This window comes from Scomber japonicus, chromosome 3 (genome assembly GCF_027409825.1).
Source record: "Scomber japonicus isolate fScoJap1 chromosome 3, fScoJap1.pri, whole genome shotgun sequence".
Taxonomy (NCBI): domain Eukaryota; kingdom Metazoa; phylum Chordata; class Actinopteri; order Scombriformes; family Scombridae; genus Scomber; species Scomber japonicus.
Genome location: NC_070580.1, coordinates 23,655,787 through 23,671,993, shown reverse-complemented (window position 1 = coordinate 23,671,993; position 16,207 = coordinate 23,655,787). Strand labels below are relative to the sequence as shown.

The following is a 16,207-nucleotide window of genomic DNA, read 5'->3' as shown; positions in this document are numbered from 1 at the left end:
GAGATATGAGAAAAACAATAAAAAAAATAAAGCTGCAAGCAGCGAAGAAAAAGAAAAAAGAAAATGATAACAACATCAGAAATGCAATTATAGTGCAGCATTGTACAGCCCACCAAAATCTAAATTCAGGTGTTTTTTTATGGAAAATGACATGATTTATAAGGGAGATAATTTCTTATAAAGCAAGATTTATCTAAAGAAACATATTAATTAATGTAGATTTTGGTATATAAAATAAAGATATTTTAAGAAAATAGTACAAAGTCTAGCATGGGCTTAATTGGCACTGTGACACCATTAAAGCCCACATCATGATTTATTTAAAAAACATTTTGAATAAAAATATTGATTTCAAAGAAAAACAGCAATATATATCCTCGTTGTGTACTTTATCCTAATTGCAAAAAAAAGAGTAGGTGATAAGCAGCAACCCTGTCTGGTAGATCTTTCCAGATTGAACCAATTAGTGAGATTACCATTTGTTTTTATTCTGGCCTTTGGATCCTGATAAAATGTTTTAACAACGTTAACTGAGTCTGTGTTAAAGTCAAGTTTTTCTAAACAAAGATACAAAAATTTCCAGCTGACGGGACAAAAATATATGAAATAATATGAAATAATAATAATTGTAATCAATATTAAATTATAATCAATATTGGCCTATAATTTTCACAGTATTCTTTATCCTTCCCCTCCTTGAGGAGTACTGTAATTATGGCTTCCCTCCAGGAGAGGGGGATCTTCCCTTTTCTAAGGTTTCATTAACCTGTTAAAACCTTAAAACACGTACGTACCTAAACCACATGCCCAAGTTGTGAGCAGCACAGATCCCACATAGTTTGAGACTCAGATATGTGTCTGGTATCATTGGAAAGGTAACACGCTCAAGATTCTTGTAAAAGTGTCTGTGTGATTCTGTGACTTACTGACAAAGAGTGGCAGAGGTTACAATGATGGGGTTGTTTCCTCGCCCATAGGTTTGCCTTTACAATGACGTGTACAGACATTCAGGGACCTCTCAGCGAGATATAGACACAATTAGGCCACAGCCACAGGTTTTGGCTTCATGCAGTCCAAATTTGGAGTCAAAATACTAAAAAATTAGTTATTTTTCAACAGATATGTCCATGAAATAAGTATAGCAATGTCTAAATCCTACTTATGAAAACAAGTAAAAATTGTCTCTTTTTCCCTCCTCTTTTATCTCTTGTAGGCTGCTTAAAATTACCTGGCCTGTACGTGTCCATGTCGTACTATAGCCTACAGTTACAATTTGTTCATATTTCAAAGTTGTTTTAGAATGAGACCCTATTCAAACCTAAACTTCTCATTTTGCTCAGATGTTTTCTTCAGCTCCGGATCTCCGAAACTCCTGCAGAGTTAATTCACCTTGCATCCATGGTTCTCCGACTCGTTGCCATCGTGACGCTCCCTGAATCCGCTCCTCCACCGTGCGCCCCTCGTCAGCTTCCTTCCTCCGGACATCCATCCCCTTTTCCTCATCTCTTTTGCTGCTTTTTGCGGGCTGTTGTAGAGACAACAGTGCCTTTATCCTTTAAAGTCTTTTTGATTTCTGTATAGTTTTTGCGTTTCTGTACCACCTCGGCTGCGTAGTCATGGTGGAAGAAAAGGGGTGTGTTACCGAGTTTAATTCTGCCAGGCTTTCCTTAATATCATTTCATTGGTATCGAATTGGAGGAAGTTAACGATTATTGACCTCGGTGTCTCTCTTGTGTATTTGTTCATACCTTTTTGTATCAAGGTTACAGTTTCTAAACAAGCACATACAAATATTTAAACTTTAGAAAGAGGTATTTGTATATCTAGAACATGTTATTATATTTTAAGAAATGTTTGTTTATTAGATACACTCAGATTCAGATTACTTTATTTATCCCAGATAAGGACAGATGTGCACACTGACACCTTGTATGGCCGTGCATAGTGAGTCACACAAGGGTCAAGCAAATAAAGTAGACATTCAAAGCATGAATGCGTAATAAATTGCTAAACAAGCACCAACCATTTAGAAAGAGGTATTTATATATCTACAACATGCTATTACATTTTAATAAAAATACACTCATGCAGACAGCTGCTGCCCTTATAAAGGTTATAATGCTCAGTTTTTTATTAAAACTGTCATTCTGACGGCTTTGTGTTGGTGTTGAAGAACAAACAACAGCCTCCAAAATGAGCCTCCATGCATGAAGTTGAATCAGCACTTTCAATAAAACTGTTCTCGGCCTTCACAAGATTAATTTCATATTTACGAAGGTAACATTTATTGCAGGCTTGTACGACTACTGTAATGTATTTTTTTCTGGTCTATGGTCTCCAAATGGTCCAAAACAAAGCTGCCAGAGTCCTCACATGATCTAAGGTGTCTTTGCATTAGATACCAATTCAAGCGAGAGCTGATTTCAAAAAGTTAAAGTGTTTAGCTGTGGTGGCAGATATAACTCACAGCATGACACAAATCCAGTCCAAACAGTGACAAAGCCTGAAGAGACCTGTGGAGGGCAGCAAAAACATATACTTCATCACATCCTTTACACTCATGTTGATGCTGGTTATTCAACTGTTCCTTGATTTAACAAATCTTTTGGTGGTGGAGCCTTTATCCTATGAGCTCTCCTTCTTTGGAGTAAACTACCATTGTTATTCATTTTCCTCTTAGGCAGTACTGTAACTCTGTTTTGTTACTCTGTTCCGGATATGATCTATATTTGTCGAACCTCAATCCTGTTGTTAATTTTTTTTACCTATCTGTGTTTATTTTTTTTTAAAGTTTACATGTGAAGTTGTGTTGTTTTTATTTTCAAAGTGTACATAGACTCTTTAGGTGACATGCAATTAAATTGAGACTGCTGATAGATGTACCAAATAAACTGGCAATTGACTGTGACTGTTAAACCTCTGTCTATTGTGTTTTAACTTAAATGGTTGAGACATGAAAGGAAAGTCCACAGATTCTTCTTTTGTTCTTCAATATAAATGTTTTTAATGGTCCTTCCACAATCACCAACAGGGTATAGATTATACAGTATTTCCATTCCACCTTTTTAACTTCAATAACCAATTCTGTTTCAATGTCTCTGTTTCAACACCAGGGGTCACAGGTGTACATAAAGTCCCTCTACTCAGTTGTCCAAATGACTCAAATCAAGTAGATATCTTTCAATGCTACAGTTTTTTATTATTGAAATGCTTCTTTTTGTTGCAGTACTTTTACCACGGCTCTAAAGGGAAAGACTATATAAAAATATTATAAATGTGGCAGATTTGGTATGACTATCTTAGACAGCTGAAGCCTCATGTTTAAATGCCAAAATGACTGTATAGACACACTGTGGATTTGTCCCCATCACTTAAATTGAAAGCAGATTTGAAGGGGATCTTTTAATGTCCACTATGAATAACCTCTGAGGTGAGGTTAGAGACCTGGTTGAATAAGGCTGAAGAATAAAAAAGAATAGAATAGTTTACTGTCATTATACATTTTTTTTTTTTTTTTTTTTTTTGCTGCACTGCCTGAATGGAGCTCAAATAGAAATAGACTTAAAAAAAATGTCTGTCACACACAAGTCAAACAAACATACACAGCACTTAGTACCTATATATACAGCCAGATGCTGTATTGTATTGCACTTGTTTAAAGGTATCTGTACTGCACATAGTAGAAATAAATACATAAGAATATTGCACTTCATAGCACAGGATTGTCTGATGCCTGAATTGCAGTGTCTTTTATTGCAGTGTTCTTTAGTGCAGTGTTCAGTACGGTGATAGCTTTTGGATAGAAGCATTTCATGAGTCTGTTGGTGTGTGCCATGATTTGTCTGTAGTGCTTTCCTGAAGGCAGGGGGTCAAACAGGTAATGGGGTAAATGAGATGGATCTTTCAGGACGCACGCTATCTTTTGTATGCAGCAGGAAGTGTAGGTGTCATTCAGGGTTAACAAGCATGCGTTTGTGATTTTCTGGGCTGTGTTGATGAACCTCTGCAGAGCCTTTCTGTCAGCCACAGAGCTGCTGCCATACCAGACCAGGATCCCATGTGCCAAAACTCTCAGTGGAGCAGTGATAGAGAGACTCCAGCAGCTGTTGTGCCAGGTTTACCTTTCTGAGTGTTCTCAGAAAGTATAGCCACTGTTGTGCCTTTTTGACCAAGGAGTATATGTTGATGGACCATGTGAGGTAGTCTGACATGAGAGTTCACAGGAACCTAAAACTGGAAACTCTCTCCATTATTTACTATTAAAATCCATGAAAATACTTGTGTGTTTTGATCATATGCATGACACACAAACAATTTAATAATACTATACTAATACTATAACAACAACAACAGAGAGCAATTAGGCACCATGATGAAACAAAGAGCTGATAAATGATAAAGGAATAGGTTAAATGATAAATGCTTACATAGTCAACATGGTAACAAACATAGTGGCTGGATAAAGGCAGGCTCAGTGTTTGGCACTCACAGCTTACAGACACTGAAGAAGGCTATAGAAAGGGCTACAGGTGCACAAGTATAGGTCATTATGAACAACATCTTCAAAGCGCAAGAGAGCAATTCTGGCAGTGGGAGGCTCATAACACTGCACTGTCTGTAGCCATCAGATTTTACAATGATAACATCATAAGATTGTGACGGGGCACTGCAATAATTCTGAATAGTCTTTCCTCCCCTTAATAAAGTTTTCTTACATTTTTTTAATTAGTTTTTTGATGGCTTTTTTTTTGGAGGGGGGATGTTATGTGTTTTTTTGTTGTTTTTTTTACTTTTAGGTTATATATTATTTGTTCTTATCTACTTATGTATATGTGTTTATTTGTGTATAATGAGCAATTGGATACAATCTATCTATCTATCTATCTATCTATCTATCTATCTATCTATCTATCTCTTATAGTTTAAAAGTTGGACAGACTCAAAACATTTAATCATGAACGAAAACCCGGAATTATGGATGTCAATTGTTTACCAGTATAAATCAATAAATTGACAGTGGGTGACGTACATGTAACATGAGCGTGGCTGTTATAAGAGCTCTTATAACGCGTCCCTGATCACGAGGTGCGGAGTGACCTTTGACGCAAACGAATGAGACCTCGCGAGACTTTCAGCTTAGCTCCTTATAAGCAGCAGCTCGTCCTCGTCCTTCTCGTTCGTCCTCAGTGCAGGATAACGAAGCTGCTACTTTCACCTCCTCTTGAAAAAAAACCCGGCTTTTTATACAGACTGTTTCATCATATCAGGCACCAGCACTGTCCCCCGATTTACTGCACGTCTGATAGAGAGGATTACGCTATTTGGTGTGGAGTTTTAACAACGGTAAGTTTCTTATATCACCTCTTTCACCGTGATCATCGTTTTCCACTTCTGGTTGTAGCTTCTTAGCTAACGTAGCTAGCTCACGTCAGGCTAGGTCAAACCCGGCAAGGATCACGAATGATCGGATCTTAAAATAAAGGGTGTCCAACACGCTGGAGCATTAACACTGTATTTTATTTTACATGCATACAATATATAAATTAAATGCAAAATAGCTGGTGTTATGTAGCTGCTTGCTCATTCAGTGTGTAATAATCACGTAATGCTGCTGGAGTCAACACGTAACACACATGAAGGGAGGATATGGAAACTTGTAAACGACTGATAGAAGCTGGCAACTTTGTTATATATAAAGATAACTAGCTGCAGTAGAAATAGTGTTATTGTTATTATGAAGCAGGCAAAAATAAAATAAGTGCAAGTAAGAACAGCAGTGTGTAAAAACATACATCTGACGGAGCACAGGCAATGCTGGTGAAGTGACTCAGTGGTCGAGGTCAGGAAATGTAACTTATCAATGAAATGATCTTCAAAACAAAGCGTTCAATGTAGGTAATTGATCACCAGAGTACACGTTTTTTTTCCATTCTTCCTCGTATGCCTTTTCCCCGAAATCCAAGGGTGGGAGTGATTACGCTGTCTAGGAATGTGCCTAGACAGCGGGCTCCAGCATGGGTGGGGAGGCAGGGTGAGAAACGAGGATAGTTAGGGGTTATGGACTTTCTGTTTTTACGCAATAAGACAAAAAAAAAAGATCGGGGTCCGACAGCTGTTGCAATCCCCCCCACACCAGTTAAAAAGTCACAGATGTGTGCTGATAGTCACAGCTTGTTTTTAAGAAGGATACACGACACTAATTTGGGAAACTAAGGTGGAAGATTACCACAAAATCACGCATTGTCAAAGATCTCAGGGGAGTTACTTTTTCCTCTGTAAAAAACCATGATGATGAAACAGATTCAGTGTTGAACTCCATGCTCCCATATTGACATAAGGCAAACAAATATTACCCCAAGCTTTACTAGTTCCTGGAAATATCCTGTGCTTTTTTTCAAAGTCTAAATTTAATTGCATTGCAAAATGTATTAAAGAATTACAAAAAACCTACAAAGACTTAGAGCATCAGAAATAGTTGATTAATCGATTTATTCAATTGACAGAAAATAAATCACTCACTATTTTATTATAATTATTACGGTTACTACTATTTTATTACTCTACTACTATTACTATAGATATACAACTAAATAGCCCACATAGCCAACAAGCCTATATCAGCTTTGGGAAACAGTGATCCACCTTTTTTTTAACAATTTTCTGAAATGTTATAAACTAAACAATAAGGCAGTTATTCAACAAAGCTATTACACACTAAGAATAATCAAGCAATAAATAAAATAATCATTGGTTGTAGTCCTAAAAAGAATAATATCCCCTTCCTTGGAGTGTAATTTCTAATACAGGATTGAGTCTGTTTTGCGTTGAAACTCAATGATGTCTCAATGACGATTTGTTCTGAGCTCAAAATAATTAACCTCTCTCCTCAGCTATAGTTACAATAGCCACTTTGTTGTTAATACATTCACAGAAAACTTTTTTTATATCAGTATATATACCTGTTAAATTTGTACACCACACTAAAAGAAGGAAATGCAACAAAGTTACTGTCCCGTACTGCTTAAAGTAGATATCCTATAATTTGAGCTGGGTTTTGGTAATACTGACAGCTGATGTCTAAAAATCTCCTCGCTGAAGTCGTTTGAACTGATTGATTGCATTCTGAGTAAAAATAAAGAAATGTCCTTTGTGTTTTTTGGGTGTATTGTAACAGCCTGCCAAACAGGTTTTTGTGCAGATCATGAAACTTAACTCTGACCTCACCTTTCTCTTTTAGACCTCTTGACAATCATCAACACCGCTGATAATGGATGTGATAGTGCGTCGCTGTCCGTTCCTGGCTCGTGTGCCCCAGGCCTTCTACCAGCAGCCTAAAAAGTCTATGGTGGTCTATGCCCAGCGCTGCCCCGTCATGATGGAGCTGGCATCCAAACCCATGGCTCCACAACTTGCACGCGCCCTCTGTTCATCATCTTCCCACCAGAAGACTGAGGTCCTCTTGTCTACCAGTGAAGGTGAGGGTCACAAAGTATTCGATTTTTTTTTTTGTAATTACAGCTATTTACTATATTGGTTATGGATTTTGAGTCATGATGTATCTGAATTTCAACCTCCCTTTGTCCTACTTGCAGCCTCCAAAAAGGAAGTGGAGCCCAAGCTGCCTGCTGGCCACCCTATGCCGCCCTCAGGGCAGGTTGTGGCTTCCAAATGCCCCTTCCTGGCTGCTGAAATGGGCCAGAAGAACAGCAGTGTGGTCCGCCAGGTTGGCATGGAGTTCCAAGAGGATGTTGAGGAAGTCCGCACTGTCCAGAAAGGTAAGACTTATTTAGAAGTTATTATTTATTTATTTATTTAGCAGCATAAGTAAAAGCTTACCCAAAAAAAGACAATGAAGATGCCCATTATTTTTGTACATAATTTGATACTTTTTTGTTTTTGTTCTCTTGACCCTTCTCAGAAGTGTCTTCTGCCCAGTTGAAGAAGCCATCTATGGCCAGTACCGTAAAGGAAAGCGGAGGGAGTCAAACTAATATAATAAAAACCCTCCTGAAGCAACGGCCGAAAAGGGTCTCCCACCTGTTGCAGGACAACTTGACAGGCACTAGTAAGTTGTTTTTTTTTGGCAAATTGGTTAAGTGTTAAAAGTAGTAAATTCAAACTGCTATATTTATTTGATTTACTGAGGTGCTAGCACACTGTCCTTAAAATATGCCATCATGCAACCAACCATTTCCCTCTCTTTTTCTAGTTTAGTTACCAATTAGTTGCTTTGCAGAGTCAGTATTTTGGGTTTTTGAAGTTTTTGAATAAGAAGTGAACCTTTCATCATTTTAGGACTTACTTCATCGTGTTCAGCCACATTAAGCAAGCTTTGTCTTCCTGTTCTGACAGTGTCCCGCTTCGAGTATGATGACTTTTTTGAGAGGAAGATAGAGGAGAAGAAGAGTGACCACACCTACCGCGTGTTTAAAACTGTAAACCGCCTGGCCAACGAGTTCCCCATGGCCAACGATTTCACCAGGTCCTTAGAGGATAAAAGGGAGGTGTCTGTATGGTGCAGCAACGACTACCTGGGCATGAGTCGACACCCTCGAGTTCTACAATCCATCACGTGAGTACAGTAGAAATTGAGACTACACTTGATCCTGTCATTTGGGTCTAGATGCGGGTGCATTTAATGAGACAAATATTTGTCCATGTTGCCTCCTGTTATTCTCTACTTCTTATACCACTGACAGTAGGTCTAAGACATTGAACGAAACAGAGAAGAAAAATGAGACCTAGGACATAATAGTTGTTTACAACCTGACACCCGTAGGCCATTCAGTCCATTGTTTGTGTGGGAGTAGATTATTAGTTGGCCATAGTTTACACCTAAACCTTATGGGTTTCCAGTGAAAGGGTGATGTTTTTCCTTTTTTCTCAGCTTGTTTGAACTTGCCCAACCCTCTTAATCCCTGTACAGCAGTAACACCTTGAGGCCTGCTTAATTATTATTGCAGTTTGTTCCTCAAGTTTACGTCTGAGAGAAATGAGTGCCATTCTTATTGTGCACCTTCAAAAAAAACATTCAAAGTAAAACTTAATTGGTATTTCTTCTGCTGACTCCAGGGATACTTTACGAAAGCATGGTTCAGGGGCGGGAGGAACCAGGAACATCTCTGGGACCAGTAAATTCCATGTGGAACTGGAACACGAACTGGCTGACCTCCACAAAAAGGACGCAGCGCTCCTTTTCACCTCCTGCTTTGTAGCCAATGACTCCACCCTCTTCACCCTTGCCAAGATGCTGCCTGGTATGCAGAAAATGTCTTTGTATTTATAATAAATCCACCAAGTTAATAGCTATTCATTAATCAGTGAGTCTCATTCATGTGGTCACTTTCATACTAACTCTTTTTACATTTTTCTCCTTCTCACTCCCTCTCTCCCTCTCTTCTGAATTATTGTAGGTTGTGAAATCTACTCTGACTCAGGCAACCACGCCTCAATGATTCAGGGTATCAGGAACAGCGGTGCTAAGAAATTTATTTTCCGCCACAATGATGTGGCCCATCTTAGAGAGCTGCTGCAGAAGGGAGACCCCAGCAAACCGAAGATCGTGGCCTTTGAGACCGTCCATTCCATGGATGGTCAGTTTGAGATGGTCCCTCTTCCATTATAAAAATGATATTTTTTTTATTGGTTGTCTAACAAAGAAATAATATCTTGTAGACTAAAATGATGTATTTTGTGCCTGTATGTTGACTTGTGGCTAAACTCTTTTTGTTTTTCTGTGATGCAGGTGCTGTGTGTCCATTGGAGGAGATGTGCGATGTTTCTCATGAGTTCGGAGCCATCACCTTTGTAGACGAGGTTCATGCTGTGGGCCTGTATGGCGCCAGAGGAGGGGGCATCGGAGATCGTGACGGCATTATGCATAAGATGGATATCATCTCAGGGACATTAGGTCAGCATGGAATCTCTACTAAAACAAATCACTGACTTTCAAGCCAAGTCAAAATGCTTTTTAGCTATGGGTCATTGATAGTTCACAAGCTACAGGGGCTTACGATTGATATCTGTTTTTCAAGCAAATGACATTAACACAGGAAATGAACAAACAACTTAATAAGAAATTAGAATTAAAAAGTTTCCTGTCTCAAATTTCTATATCCATTTCTATAATTTTATGTATCAAAGCAACAACTCTTAGATGGTAGGAATCTCCTAGCTCCCTAAACTCAAAACGAAGCCTCAGCTGTGTCATCCAATATGCTACCAGAGCAGCTCAGTTGTTGCTAGGAGACGGAGGGATCTTGTAACGCTCTTATTGAATTACTCTGTGTCTGTCGCTGTCAAGTCGAGGGAACAATAACAGAGAGCTCTACAATTCAGCTACCCCTACAGCTGCCATTTCAGGATGATCCGGTTTGTTTGATTACAGTGGGGGAGTTTTTGCATAGACTATTGGGTGTTTTTAAAGTAGCTTTTTTTTTCTATTAGGATTCTTAGTTGAAGAGAAATAAGTGTATTTGGAGCTGTAGCAACAACCTAAATTAAAAATTAACCACCTATGTGTCATGTTCCCTTCCAGGCAAGGCCTTCGGTTGTGTGGGCGGCTACATCGCGAGTACCTCTGCCCTGATAGACACGGTTCGTTCCTACGCTGCTGGCTTTATCTTTACCACCTCTCTGCCACCGATGCTGTTAGCTGGAGCGAAGCAGTCTATTCAGGTCCTTAAAGAGGAGGAGGGCCGCTCACTGAGACGTAAACACCAGCGCAATGTCAAGCTGCTCAGACAAATGCTGATGGACTCGGGGCTGCCTGTGGTGCACTGCCCTAGCCACATAATCCCAGTTCGGGTAAATTATACTATATCTCCCCTAATAAATGAAATTTGACACACACAGACACAGTACATCACACACGTTACAGTCAAAACAACATGAAGCTTATCAGGAATATTCAACATGTAATCTTTTAGTCCTTCTCCAGTCCCTCCATTCTAATATGTGTGTGTCCTTTTGTTAGGTATCAGATGCCGAGAAGAACACAGAGGTGTGTGACCTCATGATGAGTCGCCACAACATCTACGTTCAGGCCATCAACTACCCCACAGTTGCCAGAGGAGAGGAGCTTCTGCGTATCGCTCCAACACCTCACCACACACCTGAGATGATGAAATACTTTGTTGGTAAGATAATGTTGTATTTCAGGTCAAATACATTCAGTGAAGAATAGATTTTTCACTGTTGAACATGAAACCTCCCCTCATTTGTACTTAAGATATTAGAAACAAAATTCCTACAATACAAATTAGACTAAATGTACAGTGCAGCACTTAACCTTTTAGTTAATGTAACTTTAGTGGAAGAAAGATTGTTGCTTTATTTTGTTAATACAAATTAAATTGACCTCCTTTCTTTTCTGTTTTCCCTCCACAGAGAGGCTGGTTGACACATGGAAGGAGGTGGGTCTGGAGCTAAAGCCTCACTCATCGGCAGAGTGTAACTTCTGCCAACAGCCGCTGCACTTTGAGCTGATGAGCGAGAGAGAAAAGTCTTACTTCAGTGGCCTCAGCCACCCTATCTCGGCCTGCGCATAACACTACTCACTACTGCTGGCTCGAGATGGCACATATACATTCAACGCCCATTCCTCTATCACTGTCATAGAATGTATTAATTATCTTTGATAAGTCCCCCTACACATATTATTTAAAATATTCTATGTCCAGATGTTCTATATGCTGAAAATAAAATATGAGAAAAGAAACTAAGTCTGTTTTTGGTATTTTTTTCCCCTCAGTTTTACAAAGTAAAGACTGCTAACTTTATAAGGTATGGTGACTAAAGGAAGAGTTGCATTACATTTCCGAATGGAGATTTCCTCAAAAGCAATGTGTTGTCACATTTCTGAGTTGGACAAAAAGTAAATATTGATCACAAACTAAAGTAAAGGTAGTACTCTGGTGTGATCATGTGCTAAAAATGGTGATGAAATGCACTGAATTAATAACTTCTCCAAACACTACAGCAGTGTATGGAGAAGTTCGACAGGGCACATTCGCTTGGTCAGAGTTCAACAAAGGACTGAACTGACCTGTGAATCCACCTGAGTTGACTGGAGATGGTGCGTCTGTCATGTGGGCCTCAATAAACACAAAGGAAACTGAGCAAATATTCATAGTGGGTTTCTTACAGCTCCTTGGAGCTTAACTGTGTGCAGCAGTTGTTATACGGCATAAGAGCAGGTTATCATGTTGACAACTCCAAGCAGCTAACAATGCATGGACACCTTTGACCAAACTAAATGATTAATGATGGAGAAAAATATGAATAAATAGAGATTATCCAGTTGGAACCACTTTTGGAGTATGTTGCAGGCACTTTGCATAAAAAACTAACAATACCATTAAGATGATCTAAATCTAATCTAATATAGATCATTTATTTGCGACAATATTCACTTTTTGTGTTGCTGCTTAGTTATTAGGTTTGAATTGTAGGTAGAAGCCATCTAAATAAATTAGATGTTATATAAAAGTCTGTTTGTCTGTGAGAAAATATCAGTATTAATCCAAGGCAGATGGTAAAAACAGGTTGCGCTTTGTGCTGTTTTATCAGGTGAAATCTTATGTCTGTGGTTGACCTACTAACCAACTGTCCTGTAAATTCAGATGGAGATGACATAAATATTGCTATGGAACTTGAGATGGCCCAGATCCACTAAATAAAAGGGGTCACAGAGGTCACCATGTAACATAAACACACAAACCCCTTCCTTAAGTTCCACATAAGCCTCCGAGTGACTCGTCACTGTTGAGCATTCACCTTATCTTCACACACACAAACTGAACATATGGGAACAACTTAGATGGCTAATTGACTTGTCATTGTTCCAAAAATGCTGTAATTTCAACATGATGGATATATGTGGGTGTACATGACAAATCTTGTGTAGAGAAGTCACTAATTGAACTGTTTCTCAAGGGTTCAGGTGTTGTAAATGATGCTGTTGCCTCAGAGGTAGAACTACTCTAAAAATGGAAGTGTTTGCTGTTACAAATAAATGATGTTGCCACTGCTATGTGTAAACAGGAGACTTCCACTTTTGGTGACCACACGAGCCGTCGACATCACACACACACACACACATACAAACAAATTTAAAGTATTTTATATCACTGTATAATAATATATATAGATACATATAATATAATGTACAAAAACTGAACTGCTCTTGTATTGTGTTGATTTTTTGTTTATTTCTAACTATATTTCTAAAATCTGAAAACTAGAGATGAAATGACACGAAAAAGGTCAAAAAAAATCTACAAAATGTATATATCTATATTTGAACATACTGCATATGCTGTGAAGCATGTTAGTGATGATGATTGCATTGTGTTGAAGTGTGGAATATTTGTCTCTTTGATTGTTGTATTTAGCTATCACAAAGGATTATTTGTCTGCTAAAATGATTGTCCCATTTGGTCAGCAGCAGATTGGTCACAGCAGACAAAAGGGCATAGGAGCTTCACTGTAACCTTAGCTTGAAATGATAGCTGGTAGATGTTTTGTGCACCTTTGCCTGTCTGCACAAGATATATTAAGACACACAACAATGGAGCAATACAGAACTTAGTTCTCTAAATTTAGAGATGAAAGTTTATCTCGGAACAGCTTGTTAGGATTCAAAATATTAAGGTCAGATCATTTTGTTCACTACATTGAATTTTGTGCAACTACATGCCATGATAGATGTGTTGTGATTTGGAGGTTGAGTTTGAAAGATCCCTTTAACATATTGGATTGGGTGCAATAAAATATATATATTCCAAATTACACTGGTCGTTCTCATATCCTTCAGCATACAGTATACCAAAGGTTATCATGTTGGCAGTTCCAAGCAACTAACAGAGCCCATCTGCTATTTATGGACCTGCCAACATTTTTAATGATGGGAAAAATATAAATAGAGATTGTCCAGTTGCAATCATGTAGAAGTACTTTTACAGGTACATGAAACTATCTAAGTAACAAGAGTGCCATCAAATTGAAATAAATCTTTCCAATAGAAAATCCTAATAATGGGTCAACATAGCAAAAAATTACAGCAGTTCACACCGAATTCCAACCTCTGCAATCAAGAGATAATGCCATTTTTTCTTTATCAAATACAAATACAGCTGTTCTACAGAGCAAAATTTCCACCCAACGTCATGACCTGCAATAGCAACACACAAACACAATGCTAAATTCAGTGCAGAGAAAGAAATGGCATAACGCTGTATCTATGTTATTAGAATGGTAATGCTGTACAGATTCACTCATGATTGTACAGAAATGTGACAGGAAGTTTGAGCAGTTAGAAAGATTGAGTGTATTATACAGTGGATCACTCAGCCACATTTAACACAGTATCTAACGGCTAATTGACTCCTGTGTTATTTTTATACACTCAACTACGTGACTCACATCACCCTCCCTGCACACGCATACACACGCATACACACGCACACACACATTCTGACATACACAAAAATAAACCCACGTGTACAAGATTCAAATGACTTATTTGTCACATGCTCATACTATGTGTGCAGTGAAATACAGTGTGGTATACGCTATGCTATATACAATAATAGTAACACAATAATAACACTCTGAGACACTCATGTCTATAATGCATTATAAACATTTATACTCATAATGATTTATGAATTTATTTATGGGGACCATGTACAGTGTTAAACTTTGGCAGGTCACAATTAAAACACACATGGCACATAATACAACATACAAAAGTACAAATATTTGCACATCATATACACCTTCAAATATAACAATAATCATAACACATAACACACAATAAAGCATTTTATAATGACATATACGGTCAAATATAATACTTACATATTTGAATAATTTTATGATGCATTAGTGAGTGAATTTTGTTGATTAAATGTTCATATAAAAGTAAAATATACAGCTTCTGGTAGAAATTGTTTCAGTTATTATGAATAATTTCAGTCAGTTTAGTCTTTGGAGTGAGTTTTTTGGGAAACATTACATGTGTGAAATATAAATGTCCATCATTCAGTTGTTCATCTGTTAAAAATGTAAAAATAAGAATTTTTAAAAAATGAATAAAGGGTATAGATAAAACCTATTATATATTATGACAGCCCAAAGCCTGGTGACTCTGTGAGGCTGTTCTTAAGCACAGTGATGATTTAGGCATTTCCATCTCTTCAATAAAAACATTAAAGTTTTGTTGTGTTTTGTTTTAGTGCAAATATGTAAATGTGCAGGTCAGTCTAAAGAATTCACAAAGGAAAATGTGGCAGGCAAGAGCTGAGGAGCTCAACTGGCAGCTTGAGTGCCAAACCATTCAGTGACCACTTATGTCCTGCATGCACCAACATTCATTATGTTTCTCTACCCATTTATTTATGCTTTTCCTTTATTTTGTGACCTGTCTGTTAATGTACATGCACATGTACAGCACAGGAATTGATCATCAGCTTTCTATCACCACTGTAAACTGCAGAATGCATATTTGGTATATTTCACGCCTGACCAATACTAAACCAAAATGTGAAAAATAATAGTTGAGTCCAGCTGGATGTTTTGAGGTTGGTTTTAAGTGTGGGTGTTACTTGTGCAAATGTTCATTCACTAATGCAGATGTCATTGTTGTTATGTTGTTGGTCTTCTGCTACAGCCTGAGTATATTTGTGTGTACGTGAGAGAGAGAGAGGGGGGGGGGGGGGGGGGGTGAGAGTGAGTGAGTGAGAGAGACAGAGAGAGAGAGAGAGAGTTGTTTGCTTCATCTCTGCTCTCCTTGACCCCACTAGCTGCATGTGCTTCACCATTATTTACCATTTCTATGGCTATTGAGTCCTGCAAGGACATAGAGCAATGAAATCCACAGCAGCTTCTCAGCCAAGGTCAAAGGAGTGGAATACTTCTCACATTGAACGATTCAACTTATCTGCTAGGTAACTGCACTGAATCACACTTTAGAAACTCCATAATGGGAAACCAGACATCCACTCACCCAAAAGGACATCCTTCATCATTACTGGACATATTAAGGATCTGTTACCAAGCTAAATCAATTCAGTCACCATTTTCTAAGAAACAGTGGTGTCAGCAACTCGTTTAATTATACTGACAAGGAACAGGCCCCAACAGCTTCTCTTCTAAACCTTAGTGTAGTCATATTGTGTGTTTGGTTGGGTAAAGTTTAGATTTA

The 16,207-nt window shown here is 38.2% G+C and overlaps 1 protein-coding gene across 1 annotated transcript; it reads left to right on the top strand.

Moving 5' to 3' along the window:
• Window positions 1–5,189: 5,189 nt before the first annotated feature.
• Window positions 5,190–11,719, top strand: alas1 (aminolevulinate, delta-, synthase 1). The gene is made up of 11 exons (XM_053316201.1): window positions 5,190–5,343; window positions 7,238–7,475; window positions 7,593–7,775; window positions 7,919–8,065; window positions 8,353–8,572; window positions 9,073–9,257; window positions 9,414–9,593; window positions 9,746–9,910; window positions 10,538–10,806; window positions 10,976–11,138; window positions 11,389–11,719. The coding sequence occupies exons 2-11, from the start codon at window positions 7,268–7,270 to the stop codon at window positions 11,547–11,549; spliced, it is 1,881 nt and encodes a 626-aa protein (XP_053172176.1). The 5' UTR covers window positions 5,190–5,343; window positions 7,238–7,267; the 3' UTR covers window positions 11,550–11,719.
• The last annotated feature ends 4,488 nt before the right edge of the window (window positions 11,720–16,207 follow it).